This window comes from Colletotrichum fioriniae, assembly GCF_027942845.1.
Source record: "Colletotrichum fioriniae strain IMI 355084 chromosome Unknown scaffold_6, whole genome shotgun sequence".
NCBI lineage: Eukaryota > Fungi > Ascomycota > Sordariomycetes > Glomerellales > Glomerellaceae > Colletotrichum > Colletotrichum fioriniae.
In genome coordinates, this window is record NW_027076842.1 from 103,769 (window position 1) to 126,525 (window position 22,757).

Consider the following 22,757-nt stretch of genomic DNA (forward strand, 5'->3'; position numbering starts at 1 on the left):
CCCACAACGATCCGAATCTCGGTCTTGAAATGCCGCTGTGCCATCACGGGATCCAGGGGAGCTTCTAGTAAGAGATTTAGAGCCGAGACAACTTGCATGAGGATAAAGAATGGGGCTTTGGGAAACATGGGGTATTATTAGTGTTCACATTTGACGCGCACCTATGATGATAGATCAGTCAAGCTGAGGAGTTGGCCCTGGGCCTAGGCTGAAGCCTTTCATGTGGACTCCACGAAGATTGCTCTCACTGATCGGTCTTCGCTCGGTGACATGTCGGTAGCAGGCAGAACATTCCATATAGAGGCTTCCCGACGAGGCAAGCATTATTACCCATGTCGAAAGCATATTGTTACGTCGTCCGTTTTCCGGCCGCCTTGCCACAGTTTATCAAGCTCCAGTTGGCAGATCCAATTACCCACTCACAACGCGATGAAATCGAAAACTCTCCTGTGGTCGTTAACTTATTCTGTCTACAGGCCGTGACGCAATGAGATATTTCCATCGTCTCGCATGACCGACCGTGCCGAAGGGGACGCGAACACAACGACTCATCTGAATAGCCTTTCAATACCGCGTGCCGTCCCCGAGCGTCACGCACACCTCGCCCGAAATGGGAATGCACGCAAAACTTCGGCCTTGAATCTCGCCTACACTCAATGCACGAGCATTCCATTATCAGGGTTTCTAGTGATAATTTCAAGAACATGAACATGAACATGAACCCGACTTGGTAGATGGAGGTGCATCGGTCCGTCCCGCATCTGACGTGCAGGCGTGGCGCAAAGCTGGACCACATGGCTCTGTGCCAACTCTGCTTCCCATGCTCGCTGCGATTTGGGCCGCAAAATTTGATAGACATAAGGAATCTCCTAGAGTGCGTTGCGATTGGATAAGTTTGGTTTCGTTTGGCACAAATTTCCAGACCAACTTCAAAATCCGTATTTCTGGCGCAGGTCAGTTCACCTTGGGTGACGTGAATTGGTAGACGAGACTTGATTGTTGACCAACTTGCGTTGGAAAAGATATCGAACTCACGCTATCCTGTGTCTGTGCTGCAAGATAAGCGTCCAAAGTCCCTACGGCCTTCCGTTGGCGCAATGCCTCCCGCATCAGTCTAAAGCATCGACCGCTGCGTGGGCGGCGCAGTAATTAAACTCCGGATCCGGTGGAAGTGTGGTTTAAAAATTGGTTCGAGTCGATGGAGGGTGTAAAATCCGTCCCCTATCTGTGTTCAAGCTCAGTAAACTAATTGAATGTCAAACTCCGCTGGATGGAACCGGCGGGACTATTCCGCCGGTTTGAGGAGGCTAGACAAATCTTCGGTGTGGCTGGCATTAAAAACCAACTCCGCCATACCTCGGCACAAATCTCAGATACACCAAGATACATTGAACGGGCTGTTTTTGATCCGACGCAGTGGGGTTTCCCCGTTTCACCGGTGACTTGGTCTTTGTAATCGGTTCTCGATAAGACAAGACTCGGATGACGCCTGAGGTTTGATCTCCTATTGTGGGACTGTGGCGGCCTTGCGGCGGAGTTTTGTCCATGGAAACAGCGTAGTCGAGATTTAACTCAGTTGGAGTATCTGATGAGAGTGTGTTTTGATTCATCATTCAAAATTCACCGCGACCCCCTTTTTACGTAGAAACCGGACTCGACTCATTCAGTACTTGGCTTTTTACTTTTTACTCTACATTCCAAGTGAAGCAGATTCGTAATTGACTTGACTCGAACTACTAGCAAGACCAACATTCGAACACAAGAATCATGTCAAACTCGGCAATCGCGAAGCCATTGACGTTGGCATGTGGTCTGAGTCTGCCCAACCGCCTCACGAAAGCTGCGATGGCCGAGAACATGGCTGATAGTGAAGGATTACCTTCTCCTGCTTTCCACTCACCTTATGCTGAATGGGCCGATGGTGGTTGGGGATTGGTCTTGACTGGTACGCAAGCTGGCAGCTCTGGACTGATCGATCAAGTACGGCGAATCAACTGACTAATTTACGTGGGAAGGCAACGTGGAAGTTGACCAGAGGTACCTTGGTTCGCCCAAAGACATTGCATATAACGATTCAATTCCGTATGAGCGGCAGCTAGATGCGTGGAAGGCCTGGGCAAAGGTCTGCAACAAGAATGGCACCCCGACCATTGTCCAGGTCAACCATCCTGGCCGCCAATCTCCCCTTGGCGCAGGCAAGCGTGGCTTTTTCGAAAAGGCGATTGCACCCAGTGCGATACCTTTGAACTTTGGACAAGGTCTTGTCGCGCGTCTTATCAGCTCTTTGGTCTTCGGTACTCCTCGGCAAATGACTGTTGCTGATATCAAAGATGTTGTTCGTCGCTTTGCCCGGACGGCAAAATTGGCGTCGGACGCCGGTTTCGCCGGTATTGAAATTCATGGCGCCCACGGCTACCTGCTAGCTCAGTTCATGTCCGAAAAAAGCAATAAGCGAACCGACGATTACGGCGGATCACCGGCCGCCCGTGTGAACATTGTTGTTGAAATCATCCGGGCGATCCGTGAAGTGGTACCGAAGACCTTCTGTGTCGGAATCAAATTCAACTCAGTTGACCACCAGTCCCAATCTGAGCTCGATGCCTGCATCGAACAGCTCAAATTGATTACTGATGCTGGAGTTGACTTTTTGGAGGTCAGCGGTGGCACATATGAAGACCCCCTGGTAAGTGGCGACTAATCTCGTAATTACCAAGAATGCCTTTCAAGGTTGGGGTTCCAAGCTAAGTGAAGTTTTCAATAAGATGGCTACTGGCGTTGCCGATGAAAAGAAGTCAGATCGTACAAAGGCACGCGAAGCTTTCTTTCTTGAATTCGCTCGGGCGATCCGCCGCGACTTCCCAGACATTCCTTTGATGGTGACTGGCGGCTTTCGTAGTCGCCAAGGGATGGAGGCGGCTCTCGAAAACAGAGGCTGCGATCTCATCGGACTTGGCAGGCCTGCAGTGTTGAACCCGGCACTACCAAAGAATACCATTCTTGCAGCCACTATTAAGGATGAAGACGCTAAGTTGTACGTGCGCAAGATTGAGGCGCCCTGGTTCACTAAGAAGTTTGGACTCAAGGCGATTGGCGAGGGCGCTGCGACGGTAAGTCTCAACCCGTACAGATGGAATATTGCTTCTCTTTGCGACTCGACTGACGCTCGTTCACTTAGGCTTGGTACGGCGCTGAAATACGTAAGCTGGGAAAAGCAGAGTAGGACTTAAGAATGAGGTGAAAGATACAAAGATTTTTGATACCACTAAAGGCTGAGGGATCGCTGTCGATGTCTCCTTCCACCGCGTCTGTTCTTGATAAGCTACGTATTCTGTGAGAAAAATGAGGTGTAGTTGTAATCGTTATGAAATGCATGGTAGATTCCCATCAACCCTAGTGCTATGGGTATCGGCATTTTACCTCGGACAACATATGGCGTGTGTACCGACATTTGGTATTCACAAATCAACGAGAGTCACCTTCCATCTTCCCGAATGCATGGATGATAGATTCCAGTGGATCACCCCTATGGACCCCAGCTAATGATTCTGGTCTGCTGCTCCAATTTGCCGACCCCGTGATGTCGGTTCGGCCTACCCCTCATCCCCCGCCCATCTCCCAGAATTCCGGTTTTCAATGGGATACCGGATTATTATCCTACACGATAGGGACTCGAATTCCGATACCACCTTCCAGAGCCGTATGCGCTTCAGTTTCAAACATTGCGTTCGTTTGGAAGGTAGACACTGGAGTAAATCATAGCTTGTTTTGGTCTCGGTAGATGGTTACGCACCCCAGAAACTCAGACATGCAGATCCTGCTTGCTCACATATTTCCGAATAGAGAATATGAGTGCGTGTATAAAGTGGCTGATCGAGACGTCGAAATGCAACCCCTTCTTCTTAAGACTGTATTCGGTGTCAGACATTCATCATGAAAACCAACATCTCAACGTTGTGGAACGTAATGGCTTTGGCGGGTTTTGCCCATGCACAATTTGAATACTTCTTCAACATTACAGAATTTCCAAAGGAGCAAAAAGACAATGTCACAAGATGGTTGAACGATGCACGCACGCTTGCAGGCCCAGATTTGTACCCATACTTTGCAAACCGCTGCATTCTCGGCCAAGTCCACCCTGAACTTTCCTCCGCTACACAGATACCAGGGTTCATTGCCCCTCGCGAGGTCTTTGACCGATTATACTACATTGGGCAGAGTGCTGTCTCGGCATGGGCTTACGATACTGGTGATGGTCTCATCGTCTTCGATGCTCTCAACAACGCTGCCGAGGCCGAAGGTATCCTGATCCCCTCTCTCGAGACACTTGGATTCACTACCAGCGACATCAAACATCTCGTCATTACCCATGAACATTTTGATCATTATGGCGGGGCCCGATGGCTCCAAGACAACTTTTCCTTCGCCACATACGCCTCAGCTGCGGCTTGGGAAACTCTCTCGCAAATTTAAGACGGACCGATCAAGGATAAAACCATCTCAGATGGTGACCAACTGACGATCGGCAACATTACGTTCAACTTCTTCGTGACACCGGGTCATACACCGGGCACTGTGTCGACAATCTTCGAGGTGTCTGACAAGGGCGCAAAGCATGTCGCTGGCTTTTATGGCGGTGTTGTCATTCCGAGCAGTGCGTCAGCCAAAGACCAGCAAATCGTGTCCTTGAACCGGTTCGCGGACCTAGCAAAGGAGGCGGGCGTGGATACACTCATTGCCAACCACCAGAACCAAGACCGAGCGCTTTATCACTTCGATCTCCTGGATCACAGACCAGACGGCACTGAGCACCCATTTGTGATCGGCAGAGATGCCTTCGATCGATATCTGAAAGTGAATGGACAGTGTGTGAGGGCCAAGGCTGCTAGAGATGGGCAGTTTCTGCAAATCTCGTAATAGTCCGAGACAGGAATGTCAGTTACAGGCTCATAACTTGTATTTTTTCACACACCTCATATTATTGGTGTTTTCCCGGATACATTGCACATTCGATTTTCTTCGTGCTCAGAAAGGTTGAGGTGCTTGAGTACTTTATATACGGAAAGATAAAATAACAGAATCGAATTTGGATGAACCTTTTGGCCTCTCATGCAGGCAAGCTTCCGCTGATGGACCAGTACACGTTGTAATTGAAACCTTGAGCATCGTAGAAGGGACCAAGGTTAACAGTCTTGCCACCCGCTGTCGCCGTAAAAGCCAATCCCGTAGTTCCAGTTCTCTTGACCGTAGCTAAGTTCAGTGCCGGAGTAGTAGAAAGTGTTTCACTTCCATAATTCCCACTCAGAATGACAGGACCGTAGGCGATTGCGGCGACAGTGGGGTTGTCATTCGCAGGAATAGCTTGCAGCTTCATGGGCAGCTTCACAACCACGGTATCGCCCGAGACCCAAGCGCGGTCGATGGACGCGTATGTTCCAGCGGCACTGCTTATGACTTGACCATTCACAGTAACTTGGGCTCCCGAAGCCCATGCTGGGATACGGACACGCATGACCCATTTACCAGCGCCGGTGACCTTCAGAGTTGTTGTGTCACCGCGGGGAAAGTCGGTCGTTTGGGTGACAGTGACGCTGCGCTGAGTCCATGCTAGAACTGAGGGAATGAACAGGTTAACGTAAAGCGCAGAGGTGTCGTAAAAGTAGATGGAGTCCATGAGTTTTGTGTTTGTTTCCAATCCAGTTCCTTGGCAGCACCAGAAGGAGTCATAGTCTGTACTCCAGGTTCCTCCGCCCCAGGCTGGGCCGACGCCACGACGTCCACCGGGGTTCAAAGGGGTGAAGTATGTGACATGCCCATGACCATCAGATGGGTTCTGCTGACCCAGCAAATGGTTGAGTAAAGCACGCTCATAAAAGTCAAAGTAAGTCGTCGCGCTCGGATTCGTCAACCAAAGCTCTCGCGTTAGCTTGAGCATGTTATACGTGTTGCAAGCCTCGCAAGTGTCCTGATTCAAAAAGCCAGCGATAGCATTAGGTAGCCGAAAGTGCTCTGCCTGGCTGTTCCCGCCAATGGCGTACGAATGCGCGCTGACAGTGATGTTCCACGCGTTACGGGCGATGTCCTGGTATCGACTGGTCCCTGTCGCTTTGTACTCGCGTGAGGCACCGATCCATTTCGGAACTTGAGTGTTCGCATGCAAGCCGTTGAGGCTATCCTGATTCGAAGCTAGAGGATCGAAAATGGCGGCATGGTCAAATCGTTGTGCGACAGTGAGCCATCGTTGATCCCCGGTTTGGTGGAAGATATCGGCCAGGACTTCATTCATTCCTCCAAACTCTGTAGCCATCATGGCTTGCATCTGGGCATACGTGAGCTTCCCCGTGCGGGAGTCGACCCACGCTGCCATCGCAAGGAGAACGTCTCGCGCGTTGGTGTCACCGATGTGACGCCAAACGTCGAGCAAGCCAGCCATGGTCTTGTGAATGGCATAGTAAGGAACGTTGCCGTTGCTGAGAGTGCGGTTCTCAACAGCGGTGATTTCAGACTCCGGAAAGCCAGAAAGGTAGCCGGTGGTAAAGCCAACTTTGCTGTTATTGGCTTGGCACTTCTTCAGTTCGGCAGCAAAATAAGTGGCCCTACTTTTGCATTCGGCGTCGCGTAGCTGTGCGTAGCAAAATGCCCATGCATTCAGAAAGTGACCTTGGAAGTGAGTTCTGAATGGGAAATCCGGGGCATCCCATCCGCCGTTCGTCGCCGCGTTGTTTGTTGACAGTCCATGATTCTTTCGGAAGTTGTACAGCAAGCGCTCAACATCGACCCATTTAAGGTACGTCAGCGTGCGAGCCTGATTGTCGAAAAAGCGTCCACTGCTCAATGTGACCTGGCTCATATCGAAGGCCCAAGCCGAGACACCCTTCTCTTGATTGACAGGAGGCACGGCTTGTGCGGTCACGTCCAAGACGGACGATCCTACAAGTATCGCTAAGGACGCTAGCCATCCCAGGCTTTCTGTCGTAAACCACATTATCGCAACGAATTGGGCTGGAGCTCGACACGGAATTTGGTACCGAAAATTGAATGAAGGGTTCGAGCTTTGAAAGCCGTCATTCTTTGCCGATGTGAGGCAGCAAAGAAGTGCCGATGATTGTTTTATAGTTATCACTTAGTACCTTAAATAACATTGAATCAGCCCGCCGCCCTGATGCTTCCCCATGGGGAGCAACATCGCCCTTACACGAGGCAAACCTCGTGATACTGTAAACCCCACTATCAGCTCGTTCAACGACTGGTGCGCATGGTCGGTTGCGGAGGTGAGGTTACACTCATGAACTGGTGGTATGTTAAGCGCAGGCTTGTGCATGCTGGCCCCTGGTTCGCCTTCCCCGCACGATAAAGTGGATGCTGGCAACAAGTCGATTGGCGCGGTACTTCGAAGCTTTTCTCGTACTTCAGGATTTGCCAAGAAAGATTCTCCGTGAAGTTTTTCATTGGATGTGACCGTTGGTGGGTTAGTATAGAAGCGGGCCGAGAACGGGGAATAGCGTAACAACCAATGTTCTGTTGTAACCACACCCTAGGCGCTGGAATCCAAAAGTGTAGCGCAGGTCATCTTGAGGGTGCATCTTATTAAATGTTGACCGAAAGGAGATCTGCCCATTCTATCAAATTGCTGTGATTCACGACTACCTTAGTCGGTCCACTCGTGGTGCCGGCACAGCCGCTCCAGTAACATGATGGATGCTTCAGGCGAACGATAATTGGGACGCGTGACCTTAGTCTCTATCCATGAGTTAGCCATTTTATGTCAAGAATACTCGGCTAAGTCCACGATGCGACTTCGTCCTCATAACCTCAACATTAGGGTGCTACGACCCCAAGAAGGAGGGTGAAAGGACCTGGGTTACTATTCAAGCGCGTAAAAACGTACATCCCTTTTGGGAATCTGGTGGTGTCCAACGTAGGTTGTAGATCTCACCAAGGGCGATGTTAAGAAGATGAGAGTGAAATTCTGACGGCAGGCAATTTTCGTTGTGATACTGGCAAAGCAAAATTCTGCCAACCTCATAAGATGCCCAAAGTGCTCTCGGAGCAGTCTTCTCCGCCAACCACTCGACTTGGTGCGGGGCTGACGATATTGATGACTCTAATACCACCCATTTTTGGGCTGCTACTTACTTCTTTAGTCGAATGCGTAATAAGTCGGCAACTTTTGCAAAGGCAAGGATGCTTACACTCCTCAGGTTTGAGGTTTTCAACACGCCGACTAGTTGAGTATGGTAGAAACTTCTCTCGACGTCTAGGAGGCTGACAAGACTACTGCGTAGAATGGTTACCGTTGGTTCAAAGTTGCATAAATAAGATGCCCAAATGGCAGATATGTGGCCCATCAACTGCGGCATAAAGTCTGTACATAGGCCTCTAGTTTTTTCTAATACTTGATATTTTTAGTCAAATACATTGGGCGGGTTTTAGATAGGAATTATCCGGGTTATGGCGGAATAATATAAATTACATTACTTCCCTTTATGGCAGATATTTGACTATATTTTGGCGTCATGCCGCAGTTGATGGGATGGTATAACGTGGCATTATCGATTCATCTGCGAAGAAGATCTGCAGCGTGTCTTATCCATGGATACATATGACAAGCGCATGTATTGTAGTCACCGTTGCCTGGCGGTATTGTTAACCTACGTTAGTAAGTAGCGCCACATGCAGCGCGACGAAAACTTGCAAAATCATAGCCCCTGAATGGCAGCATGTGCCCGCAAGAAGCCCGTGAATCAGCCGTTAATGAACTCGATGGATGAGTCACTGTCGAACTCAGTACCAATCTGTCTCCCAGTGAAATACCAATGAGATGGTTGCATTGTGGCAGCGCGAGACTCGTCGCACGCCATCATAACACTATCGCGCCTCCAAACCATCTGTTCAGGTGATAAGCCTTTTTCTTGCTTCTAAGTTGGAGATTGTAGGCTCGTAGATTCTTTGCGAATCTTCTCTCAACATGGTCACTAGGAGTCCATTTATGCTATATAAAGTAGACTACGTATTAGCACCAAGTTTCTCTAAAGGCGGTAACTGCATGATGAAAGAACACAAGTCGGCTACGTCAATAGTCACAATAAAAGTGATGATTTTATGTTTCGCGAGGACTTAGCAAGTGACGACATCACGCCCTCTAAACTCAAACCACCTGCACTGGAAATATCTGTCCGATTCTGCGCCAGCGACCATCGTCGTCTTAGATGCCTCAACATATGCCGATAGGATTCATCATGGCGGCGACCAAGCAACACGTGGCGTAGACACGTCATATCGGTGAAGCAGCTCATGAATTTTATGCCTGGGGTTTCGGCAAATGCCAAAAGTCTATAATCAGAAGGATTCAGAATCAGACCTTGCATGGAATAAGTATGACATATTGAGTCAACAAACTAAAGATCTGCTGTTACTTCTAGATGGCCGGCTCTTAGTAGTTCTAGCTGACTTAACGAGGTGCCAAAAACCAATGATTTGACTTCACTTCCAACTCAGCATTAAAGTGTTCCCGATGGATGTTCACTCGCTGTTCGAGAATGGAACTCTACCTAGTGTAATACCTATACCGATTACAGTGTCCACGATCTGCTCGGTTCGAATTAGACTAACCTTTTTCAGTTTCTCAATCCGTCGAACTCAAATGCTTGATTAAAGTCTGGCTGGAACTGACTAGGCTACACGAGGAGAATATTCTCTTCGCTTTGAAGGTCTTGTTCAACTCGTTGCGCCACTCTGCCTAACGTCTGAAAGAATCTCGAATTCAGTTGGTTGTTATTAGATTGCGGCCTCCCGAGCAACTTTCAGCCTTAAAACATATCAAAATAACATAAATTAGGTAGATGGACTGTCTATTCGCAATCGAATTCCTGAACCAAGCGCTGTGGACGGCCTCTTGAGTACATTAGTAGCCCGGGCTCCTGAGTCCTCCCATGATCATAGAGCTTGGCGGGCCTATAACCACCGAGAAAGTACTATCCATGAATAATTCCGTTAAACTCGATCCTTACTTGACCGGGAATATCCATACAAGTAGCACAATCTGGCCGTGAGAACAGAAGTGGAAGATTAGCATAGTTGGTGAGCTCGATCGGAGTTCGCCGGTCCCCCGAACCGAACCGAGCCGAAGACCCGGCCCGGCGGAAACTACTCCCCGACTATCTTGCGGTGCGGGCTCGAAGTGTGTGGGGCCGCAGCTTCACAATTCAAGAATGAAAAGATTCAACCTATGTCTATTCATCAAAAGCAGAGGATACTACAAAACCAATGAATAGAACGCCACCAATATGTTATTTCACTGCCTCAACGTATTGGATCTTGTGACTACAAACCCCGCGCCGACGACTAAAAGCTATAAGCACCTGTCTCACTCACAACAAACCTCCGAAAACCGAAATGGCAACGCGAACACAGACTATCGATCCAGTAGATGTGAAGAGGACCTTTGCTGCTCAGTTCGAGAGCAAAGATCTCGTCACATTTGACGCAGGCAAACACTACGGAGATTGACGTAATGAGTTCCATCAAAATGGCTGCGTCATCATTAAGAATGTCATCAGCAAGGAGCGTGCTCAATACTATTGCGATAAGCAAATCAAATGGTTGAAGAAATTCGAACTTGGCTTTGACGAAAAGCATCCTACTACATGGACTGCGGATCACCTTCCAGTCAGTTTCAAGGGAGGGTAAGTTGAACCCCTGATTACTCGATGAAGGAAGGTCGGGACTAACATCTCTTATCATTGTAGTATGTATTCTGCGTACGGGGCGTCCCATGAGCAAATGGCATGGGAGGCTCGTATGGAGCCAACCGTCATCGAAGTGTTTGAGAAGCTTTGGGAAACCAATAAACTTACCACGTCTTTCGACGGCATGAACATTTCACTACCAAATCGCAAGGATAGCATGTGGAGTCCATGGCCGCACTGCGACCAGAATCCCGAGAGAAAAGGGTAAGTCGCATTATGAAAAAGTCGTCCCAAAACTCACACTCATGTTTATTAGCATGCAAGCTGTTCAAGGGCTTTTAAATTTCGCACCCAACGGCCCAAATGATGGTGGCCTTGTTCTGATGTGTGGCTCAGCTAAGCTTTTCGACGAATTCTTCGCCCACAAGCGCGAATCCGCCGACCATGAGGATGCCCCACCCCCAAAGATAAAATTCATGGACCTTTTTCTCTTCAACGAGAAGGATGTCAAATGGTTTGAAAGTAAAGGGTGCGAACTCTTCAAGGTGAACATGGCACCCGGTGATTTTGTATTGTGGGATTCGCGGACCATGCATTACGCCCAATTCCCCAAAGGTGATCAGATCAGACACGTGCAGTACATCTGTATGACACCACGAAAATTCGCCAAGGATGAAGCTTTGGAGGCAAAGAAATATTGCTTCGATAATTGGTTTGGCACGACACACTGGCCTCACTGGTAGGTTTGAACCCATCCAAATCTTCTGATGACCCCCCGCGCACTCGTTCACTAGGATTAGCAATATTCGTCCATCACAGGATCCTCCCAAAAGGAATGGCGAGGTCTGTCCCAAGCACCGTAAAGAGCCATTCGAGAAGCCTCAGATAACGGATAAGCTACTACAGTTGGCTGGGGTGAAGGATTATTAATCATTGCAAACAGAATCTGAGATTTGGTATTGCGAGAAGATCTCAGACACTCAGTGTACACTTCAGTGACGGAGCTCACTATCAACTGTCAAGCTACCTGATGACCAAGACAATGGACAGATGGGATAGAAACGTACTTCAGCAACCACATCGCCGTGACATGTTGAATTATACGGTTTGCAGCGACAACAATCCAATGGAACTCGCAGTGACAGCACTGCAAGTTTCAGACTTTGTCCCCAATGGCCAATTGCAAATTGTGCAAATGAGGTACTTCGGAAGGAGTAAGTTTGTGAAGTGCCTCAAAGTACCTGACTGTGGAGAAATCAAATCAGACTCCGAGTCAGCCCCTTGAATAAGGGCTAGCGAAACCAAAGGCGTCGTATTGAGTCTTGAGGCCGGCACGATAGGTGAAGGCAATGGCGGGCTTTCCAACGCTTTGAGTTCATTAGTCTGGACGCTATGTGCGATTGCTTGCGTGCACAGCATCCCATGACACGTCCCGTGCAACTCACATTCAAGCTTGCAGCATCCTGTCTTGCGTAGAAATTCAAGAGGACTTGAAGTGCATTGAGTCGAAGATAACACTCAGTCTCCTTGCATGGAGTCGGTTGCAACGCCGGGGCCAAGACCCTACAGTACTGAAGAGATATGTGCCTAGACTGTCATTACCACAAGCTTTACGACCCGCTCCAAGGAACTCTCCATTGGCCAAAATGAGCATGCCATCACATGAAAATGATCCATGTAGCCTCAATCTCTGCTAGACGAGACTGGAAGTTTCCGTTCTGGCTGGGGATAACGTAAGAAGCGATACCGGCTTGAAAGTAGCCAACTACAAGTATCCCCCCCAACTGACCAGAACCGCGTGGTCGGCACGTTTAGGCATGTCGTTTAGCTCCGACTCACGGATGAACTGACGGAAATATGTTTCCACCAGTTGAAAGTCAGATTCCATCATGAGTTGGGGCGGGAGGTGTGAAAGCGACGAACCATTATCCCGCAAGCCCGGGTGAACCCCCACCTCCAAACCCCAGGGCCGCCATTTCCCCACGGGCAATAAGCCGGAGAAGTCGCACTTCGGCGGGAACCCCGCGATATCGAAGTTAACAATTTTGGGCTTCTGAACACCGCCACAGCTTGGGTTCCCTAACTTGATAACTCTACACCATATCTCCCTGAGCTTCTCTCAAAGATCTATACCTCTGAAAGTATCTCAGGGGGCATTCAAAGCAGTCGCGAGCACTGATTGGCCCGATTAAGACTTATAAAGCACGGTTTGAGCTGCAGTGCTGATGTCCGAACCTTTGCTCTGTTAACCGAACCGCTATCATTGTTAGTCCTAGAGAGAAATTGATACCAGTGTGGAAGCACCCCGCACTCTGTGCGCGACTCATGGCACCCACTGTGATGTAGTCTTTGTCCATTCTTGCCTGGACCTACGAACTTGGGCTACGGGAGGGTGCGCCAAAGCTTGCCTAGCTCGCCCAACAGACGCCTCGACGATCCATGGCGGGAGTTGCCCGAAACCGCGGAGTTGGTATTAGCGGGAAAACAGTACAAGGCTATTCGAAGCGCTCGCTATCAGATATTCAAGTACTTGAGGAAAGAATATCCTCTCCCAGTCTCCCTCGAGGTTGCAAGTACATGTAAGCTTCAGGTCTTCACAGCGGCTAGACAATTCAGAAATATCTTTCACCGAGCAGTACTGAGAAAATCTCCCAAGCGAGCCCGCGACTCGCTGCCAATATGGTCGACACAATTCCAGACGTCGCGGACTCCAAGTCGCGCAAGAGCGATGTTGAACATGTCGAGCAAGATCTCCAGAAGCCGCAGCTTTTGCATGAAGACGGCCAGCAAGAATTCCCAGAGATCTATCTTGAAGCGCTGGCACGGTACCCAAACGACGAATCAATTGATCAAGCCGATGAGAGGCGTCTTCTCCGCAAACTCGACATGAGAATCTTGCCACTTCTTGGAATCTGTTACTTCTTCTACTACGTCGACAAGACCACCCTGTATAGCCCTCATTCCATAGACCACAAATTCTGGGCTCTCTGTAGCTTTTAGCTGATCATGCCACAGATCTTACGCGGCGATTTTCGGATTAAAGGACGGCCTCAACCTGAAAGGCGAAGAATACTCATGGCTTTCCAGTTGCTTCTACTTCGGCTGGCTCGTCTGGGCTATCCCGTCCAACCTGATTATGCAACGCTGCCGCCCAGCTTGGTATCTCTCTTTCAATATCTTCATGTGGGGCGCCCTTCTTATGGCCCAGGCCGCGGCTAAGAACTTCGGCGGTCTTCTCGCCCTCCGCGTACTCTCCGGTGCCTTTGAGGCCATCGCAGATCCTGCTTTCATGTTGATCACATCGATGTACTACACGCGATCTGAGCAGCCCTCTCGTATCTCAGCGTGGTATGCTTGGAATGGAATTGGTGTTGCTGGTGGCGGTCTTATTGGTAAGTTTGGACGATTCTCACGCTGTACATTGTTCTCTCCCAATAACCTTTTACTGACAATCTTCGTTCTAGGATACGGTATTGGACACATTAAAGGCGCCCTGGAGCCGTGGCGCTACGAGTTCCTTGTTGTCGGTGCTTTTTGTGCGTTCTGGGCAATCATCCTCGCTCTCTGCCTCCCCAACTCTCCGCGAACCATCTGGGGCTTCAATCACGAAGAGAAACTCATCATGATTGCTCGCATGCGTCGCAATCAAACTGGCATCGAGCAGCGGCGTATTAATTGGGGACAAATCAAGGAGGCTTATATGGATTACAAAACTTGGCTTTTCACCTTGTTAGGCTTCGTTTCCAACGTTCCCAACGGTGGCATCTCCAACTTCTCCACACTTGTTATTAAGGGTCTTGGCTTTGGGACGCTTGAGACGGCGCTGCTTGGCATCCCGCAAGGCGCTCTTGTGGTAATCTGGATTGGTCTTGGTGCCTTGGCGAACAGGTACATGCCGGCCAACAGTCGTACATTGGTTTGTGCTCTTTTCATGTTGCCAACCATTGGTGGTGCCTTGGGGTTCCTTCTTGCACCAGCCAATGCCTACATCGGCCGACTCATTTGCTTGTAAGATGCCTTCTCACTTGCACTATCGCGAGATGGATACTGACATTCATAAGCTATCTTACTGGTTCATACCAGGCTTCCTTCGTCATCTCTCTTTCGCTAATCACATCGAACACTGGCGGCCAATCAAAGAAGATGATTGTCTCCGGCATGATTTGGTTTGGCGCTTGCATCGGCAATATCGCAAGTCCGTTTTTTTACAAGACGAATCAGGCTCCCTCGTATCACCTCGGTATTGGTTCACTCTTGGTTGCAAATTGCATTGAGCTTGCCCTCTTCTTTGTCTTTCGGTATGCCTTTATCTGGGAGAACAAGCGCAAAGAGAAGCAAAGAGAAACTTTGCGTGCAAATGGCAACTATACCGCGGACGAGCTCAATGCCACAGCATTTACAGACCTGACTGACAAGGAGAATCCCAACTTTATGTACGTATATTGATTAGGGCGGTGTTGGTCTCGTTCTGTTTGGTGTTGGAAACCAGATGGTAGATATCTAAACGTAGCGGAGAACAACAAATCCAATGTTGAGGCTTATGTCGCTACATGCCACTTGACGAAATTAATTCCAATGACGCCCCGTCCCGTATGTTGACGGATTTAAAATGATGTCCAAAAGTATCCGCCTAGGCGCACGATTGTAAATCACAAGGACAGGATAGTCATCTCGAAACAAACTTCAGAACTCAAAACTGTCCGGCATGCCAAGTTAGGAAACAAATCACGGAACCCCTAACTCCTATATAGGCAGGACGCCTAAGCTTTCGAAATTTATTAATCAAGCCGCTTATGTCAGCGGTTCGCCACTGATAAGGATCCGCCTGGACCTACTTTCAGACGGGAATCCTAGTCCAAAGTGGTAACGGTTACCGCTGTCTGACTGTAAAACGAGACGAAATGTTCACCAGCTGAGGTTTTTGTGGATTTCAGCCAAGAGTACCGTGAGCTAAAACTTCTATCTAATATCAATGCTGTCAAGGGGTATTGGAAGCTTCGATAGCTTAGTTTTACTGACACATGTCCCCCGGTCTTGCCCAGCCTTGTCAAACTCAGACAATGATCTCGGCTGCTGGGCTCGTAGAAGGCCCGAACGGCACTTGTTGACTCCCGGCTTGCCATACTTACGAATAAAACCTCTGACTAAAAGGCTATATTTAAACTCTCTTGGTAATACTCGAATCGCGGACTTCTCTCAACTTCGTTACGAACTCTCCTCTCCCCGTTACAAGGCGTCATCTCACTCACTCTGTAGCAAGAAGTCTCATTGTCACGTGAAGCTTCTCGAAAATGTCTCTAATCATCAAGCCTATTCCGAAGAGCATTCTCATTTTCGGAGCAGCCGGTCATATTGGCAGCCCCTTGGCCGAATTTCTCACTCGAGAGGCTCCTTCTATCAAAATGCGACTGGCGACAAGCAGCCCGGGCAAGAAAGTACTGCTTCAAGATGCCTTTCCAAACGCCGAAGTTGTCGAGGCCAATTACTCAGACGTTACATCCCTCTCCGCTGCCCTCATCGACATTGAGGGTGTTTTTGTCATTACTCCAGGAGGCCTGTTGGAAGAGAAGGCCATGACGAACTTGGTCATAGCCCTAAAGCAGGCCAAGAACATCGTACACATCATTCGCTTGATAGGTGTTGGATTACGAAGGCAGAAAAGGTGGATTTAGGTAGGTAGGTAGGTAGGTGGTTAAGTAGGCAATCGGGGCCCGTATTAATAGACCTTTTTACCTACTTATACCCACAAAAGGATCATAAGCTCTACCTACGAACTTCCTCTTTTTTATATACTTAATAAATAATTTATTATTATTAACCTCGTTATAACTAAAAAAATCTAACTTACTTTACGTATATACTAAGATTAATTAATAATTAAATTATATATATATTTTTTATTATAAGTTAATTAAAATATAACTATAAAAAAAATAGCCTTAACTTATTTTACTAATTATTTTAACTTATTAATTTAGTTCTATTTATTTAATTAATAATATATAGCCTAGTTTATATTATTTTAACTCTTTTTTATTAATATTAGTTAATAATTAATTAATTAGTTAAAAATTATTAAGAGCGTATTTTATTATATAAAATTATTTTTATTAAGATTATTATTATAAAAAAAATTAATATTTTTACTTTTACTATTAGTTTTATTCTTATTATTAACCTTATTTTAAAAAATCGTTATTATTATTACTTTCTTCCTCTTTTTACTTAAACTATTTATAAAATAATTAATTTTAAATATATTATAACTAAGTAAAGTTTTAAATTATTAAAAAAAATAAAAGGGGATTACTTATTATTAAAAAATTAATTATAAAAATTATAAAATTAAAAAGTTTATTATTTTATAAAATTAAAAAGTTTATTATTTAACAAAATTTTAAAATATTTTATAACTATTATATTACTAAAAAAAACAAAAAAAACCTTAATAATAATAATAATAAGGTTCTATTTTATATTATTAATAAATTTATTTCTTTTTAACTTAATAAAAATAATAAAATAATATTTATAAAGCGGATATTTAAAAAATATTAAAAAAGAATTACTAATTAATAAAATCCTTTACTTATTACTAAAAATATAATTATAAAAAAAGCCTTTTACCTTTTTTTATAACTTTTTATTACTTTTAATAACTTTCTATTTATATACTTTATTAAAAGAATAAAATTTTTTCAATTACTAATAATAATAAGCTTATTATTATTAAAATAACCTCTGTAACTATTTTATTATTTTTTTTAATTTTACTAACTTTATATTATAAATAATTATAATAATTATTATATATAATTATTTTTTTATTATATATATATAAAATCTATTTTATAAGTATATTATAATAACTACTAGCTTTAGTAATAAATAAATAAAAAACTAATAATTAGCTAATATTACTTCTAACTTATTTATATATTTAAATTACGGAATTATATATAATTCTAATTTATTAATAAGATCTTATTAATCTAATTTAATAAAATATTTTTTAATATTATACTTACCCTTATTTTTTAATAAAAAACTTAATACTTTTATTATTTATATATTAAAATCTTATTATAAAAAAAGGCCTAATAAAAGAGGAGCTCTAAAAAAAACTTTAAAACTAACTTTAATAATTAAAACGTAAAGGACTTCTTAAAAATTAAAAATAAAATCCTTTAAAAAAATTTAAAAACTTCTTTATAAATAATAGTATTAATTTTATAATTAAAAATCGTAATTAAATTATAAATAAGCCCGCTAATACTTAAAAAAATATAATATTTTTTAACTTAAATTTCTAAAAAAATTACGGCCTATCAGGGGCTATATTAAATATTTTAACGTACTATATTAAAATCTTTACTTTTTTTATTTATTATTATTATAATTAATAAATACTAATAACCTTATTTAACGAGCTAAAAAAATAATAAAAAAAGTCTACGTAACCCTAATTAGCTTAATTTTTAATAAATAAAATTCTAACTTTAACCCTACTATTAGCTAACTAACCTACCCCTTTTAAACTAAAAAAAAACATTATTATATAATTATAAAATTAACCTCGTTAAGTAATATAATTTAATAAAGGGACTAATAATAACATTATACCTAATACCTATTAATTAATTAACCTTACTAAGCTCTATAATAATAAAAATAAGTATAATAATAAAAAAATATAACGTTTTTTAATAAAAAACTTTAAATTTTTAAAATACTCTATTAACGAGTAAGAATTAATAAATAATATTATACTAATACTTTCCTTAATATACTTAAAAATAAAGTATTAACTTTCTATTTTAACTAACTAAGTAATACCTCTAACCCGCTTAGTTTTAATATTATATACTAAAAAACTTGAAAATATTTCGAACCTCCTATTAGTTATTAAAACTACTTTACTAAGCTCTATAATTTTTACTAATACTCTATAGTTTATAAATATCTAAATAAGTTAAACTAATAAATTCTATAAATACTAACTAACCGTATTATAATCCTCTATAAAATACTAATTATTTAAAAATCTATTTTTTAATATAAATAACTAACTCCTTTATTATATAAGTAAAATATTAAAATATAAACTTATTATCCTTAATTTAATACTTATATTTATTAATATCTATTATTAGCTTAGTACTTTAATTAATATTATAAAAAGAAAAACGTAACTATAATAAGTAATAATAATATTTTTAAACTATTACTAATAATAAAAAAAATCCCTATTACTTATTAAACTAATTATATTTATAATAGCTTTAATAAAAAGACCTAGTTTATTAACTAGAACTAACAAGGACGTAGCGTTATTAATAAAAAAAATACTTTATTTATTACAAAACCGGTTACTAATTAACTAAATATTTAAAAAAAAATAATATTAAATATATTAAAAATATAAAAAATAATAAAAAAAAACGGGAGATTTATACTAAACTTATACTTATAATTCCTCGCGTTTTATAAAAAACTACCCCTATTAATAATAATAATAATAATAAAAATATTATAATTCAATACTTTAATAACCTTAACTTTAATTATAAAAACAATTATAAAAAATAACGTCTAGATTTTAATAACTTACTTTATAATTATTACTAATAACAAAGCTCTTATAAACATCCTCGCTATTTAAATAATAAAATATAATTTTATTAATACTACTTTTATTAATAAGTTAACTAAGCTTATAAAACTAATAACCTCGTTCTTATTAAGTAAAAAAATACTTATTAAATAACTTCTAAAATATTATACTAAATACTAAAATTACGGAGTTCTTTATTACTAAATATTTTTTAACTCCTTATTTTATAAAAATAATAGCTTAAAATTATTCTTAATACCTCTAGGGCTAGTAAAATAAGTATTTATTTTAATAATAGCGAGCTTATAAAGTTATTAAAATTTATAATCGTTAATACTTTATTTAGTAATATTACTTTTTATATATTACTAACTAATACTTCTTTTTTATATTATTTAAAAGATATAAATAAATTAAAAATATATTTTAATAACGTTAATAACTTACTGATTAAAAAAGATATTATAATACCTATCGTTTATAAATAAAAAAATACCCTTAGTTTCTACTCCTTAATAATAAAAAAAACTATTATTAATTACTTAATAAAAAGCGAGCTATACTATTTATATTAATATTTTAATTACCCCTCGGTTCTTTACCTCTTAAAGTTATTTTAATAATTTAATAATAACATAAAATTCGCTACTTTTAAAAAAGCTTATAAAAGTTTACTAATAATACTAACTAAATATAACTACTCCCTAATTAATTTAAATTTATCCTACGAAATAATTATAATTTTAATTATAAAATTATAATTAACGTAATATATTTATTAAATTATAATAATACGAACTAACTAATACTTTACGTTATTAATACTACTACTTTTTTTTAATTAATAAAATTCTTTATAAATATAATTATAAAGTATATATAAGAAGCTCTTTAGCTCTATTAAATTAATATCTACTTTAATTTACCAAATTAAATTATTATAAACGCTAATAAGAACTTTAGTATTATAAAATTTAAATCTTTTACTTAATTTATATTTATTAAAATTAAAAAAGTACTTATTAAAGCTTATAATAATATTAATAAGGCTAAGAAATACTATATAATACTTAAAAAGGTATACGACGTTATTTATAATAACTACTTATTAATAAATATTAAAGCTATATTTTAAGTTATAATTAAAGTTATTAATAATATTATTAGCCCTAATAGCTTCGTTTTTATACTCCTTATTTTTAAAACGTTTCTATATACTTTTAATAAATTTTTATTATTATTAAATATTACTTAACATATAAAAGTAGTTAAAAAAATAATAAAGGAAGTTTATAAATTTTATATTAATAAATAAATAAACGAAGCCCTAGTTATTTAAAATAGACTAAATATCTTTTATATTATTAATTTATTATTATAATTAAATATGAAAATTTAATAAAAAAAATAAAAAATAAAAAGGCCTATTTAAATTTATTTTAATAAGTAGTACTACTTATATAATAAAATTACTTTACGGCTTAACGAGCTTTTTAAACTATTATAATTAAACCCTAGTACTTAAAAAAAAGCTAACCCCGAGTTATTAATTATAATAATAAAATACGTCGGGCGCTTATTAATCCCTATAACTAACTAATTAATTAATAATAGTTCCCTTATTAATAAAATCCTTAATAAAATCGTTATAATAATTAATAATAACCCTTTATTATATTAAAAAAAATAAAAAAAATATTAATATAGCGCAGCTATAATAATACTTTTATAACCTAGGCCTACTTTATATTTAAAAAAAAATAAACCTTAAGTTAGTTATTAAACTCCGTAATAAAGTATTATAACTAGCTTATTATAATAAGTATATTAATAAAAGTTAAGGCTATAATAACTAAATAAATAATATCGTAATTATAAATAGCTTCCCTAAAACTATATTTATAAATTATAAAATAAGTAAAGCTTTAATAATTAATCGTAATCTTATTAAGAGGGTTTTTTAATAAAAATAATTAAAAATAATTATAAGATTTAATATTAAGTTAATTATTAAAGAAGTTATAGAAAGTTTATCCTTAAGCCTAGCTCGAGGTTATATTATATATAAATTTTATTTATAAATATATTTTTATAATACTATTACTTATAATTATTTAACTATTTATTAAACGGTTATTTATTTTATTTATATACGATCGTCCGTTTTATTTTTTTTATAAGCGTCCGTTCTTTATTTTATTATATAATTATAATTATATAACTTATTTATAATTTTTTTTATTTTAAGAGGAGTTATCCTAAGTTTATTTTTTTTATATATATAGTATAATAATTATTATAAGTTTTATAAAGTAGCCCCTAGTTTTATTATATTTATTAAATTATAATATTAACTTTTTTTTATAAAAAATCTAGTCCTCTAGGCTTATAAATAAGTTATTTATTCTTAGGTTAGGGAATTATTAAGTTTATTTTATTAAAAAATATATTAATATAATATTAAGTCGAATTAAAAAATCGAAGTCTTAAGTAGCTATATTTTATTATAAACTATTACGTATTATTTATTTTTTCTAATAAAAATATAAAAAATAATACTTTATTTAAATTATTATTTACGTAGTATTTAGTATTTAGTTTTTTTTAATTTTAATATTTATAGGATATATTATTATTTAAGTATATTATATAATATTTTTATTAATACTATTTATATTTATAAATAATTGTAGTTTTTATTTAATAATTTAAGCTAATTTAGTATAATTAATTATTTAATAATAAAATTTAATTAGTTAAATTGTAAAGAGTAAGTAGAGGAGTTATATTTTTTAAAAAAAGGGTTATAGAGTTATAAAAAAAGGCTAAGGCTTATTAAAAAGCTTAAGCTAAGTTAAATAAATTGTTATTTAAATTAGAGTATTTTTTATATTTAAAAATAAATAATATTTAAAAAAAAAGTTATATTATATTAAAAGAATTTTTTTAAGAATATTAAAAATATTTTATTAATAACTTACGAAGTATAAGTTAATAATATTTTTAGGGTTATTAACTAGGACGCTATAATAATTAAGAGTTCTAATTTTAATTTTAATTTTAATATTCTTTAAAAAGTTATTAAAAAATTCTAAAGGTTTATAATAAGTTTTTATATATTTTTTTTATATTTATAGTTTTTTTTATTTAATAAAGAATTTTTATATTTTGTCCTTAGTTCTATAATTAATAATTTTTTTAATTTTATATTCTAATTCGTTAAGTTTTATTATAATATAATTTTTTTATATATATATTTTTAAATACTAATTTAAAAAGTGAGATATAAAAAAATTAAATAATATTTTATTATATTTAGGAGTTTTAATTTATAATTAACGTTTAAAACTTTTTAAATAATTTTAAAAAATCTAAGTTTTTTTTATAATTTAATTTATTATTTAGTTATTTTATTTTAATATTATAGTAAAAGAAATAGGTATTATCCCCTTTTTTAA

General features: G+C 39.4%; 3 protein-coding genes across 3 annotated transcripts; 2 read left to right on the forward strand and 1 right to left on the reverse strand.

Moving 5' to 3' along the window:
- Window positions 1-1,767: 1,767 nt before the first annotated feature.
- N0V96_005507 (uncharacterized protein) lies at window positions 1,768-4,470 on the forward strand (the record flags this gene model as incomplete). The annotated part of the gene is made up of 5 exons (XM_053199414.2): window positions 1,768-1,945; window positions 2,016-2,683; window positions 2,763-3,107; window positions 3,176-3,197; window positions 4,019-4,470. 5 exons carry the CDS (start codon window positions 1,768-1,770, stop codon window positions 4,468-4,470), a joined length of 1,665 nt encoding a protein of 554 aa, XP_053043139.2.
- Window positions 4,471-5,104: 634 nt separating this feature from the next.
- On the reverse strand, window positions 5,105-6,982 carry N0V96_005508 (uncharacterized protein; the record flags this gene model as incomplete). The annotated part of the gene is made up of 1 exon (XM_053199413.2): window positions 5,105-6,982. The coding sequence occupies one exon, from the start codon at window positions 6,980-6,982 to the stop codon at window positions 5,105-5,107; it is 1,878 nt and encodes a 625-aa protein (XP_053043138.2).
- Window positions 6,983-13,364: 6,382 nt separating this feature from the next.
- Window positions 13,365-15,118, forward strand: N0V96_005509 (uncharacterized protein; the record flags this gene model as incomplete). The annotated part of the gene is made up of 4 exons (XM_065757419.1): window positions 13,365-13,633; window positions 13,701-14,077; window positions 14,150-14,693; window positions 14,747-15,118. Coding segments are annotated over 4 exons (1,562 nt in total), but the record flags the coding sequence as incomplete, so codon positions are not given.
- Window positions 15,119-22,757: the final 7,639 nt, after the last annotated feature.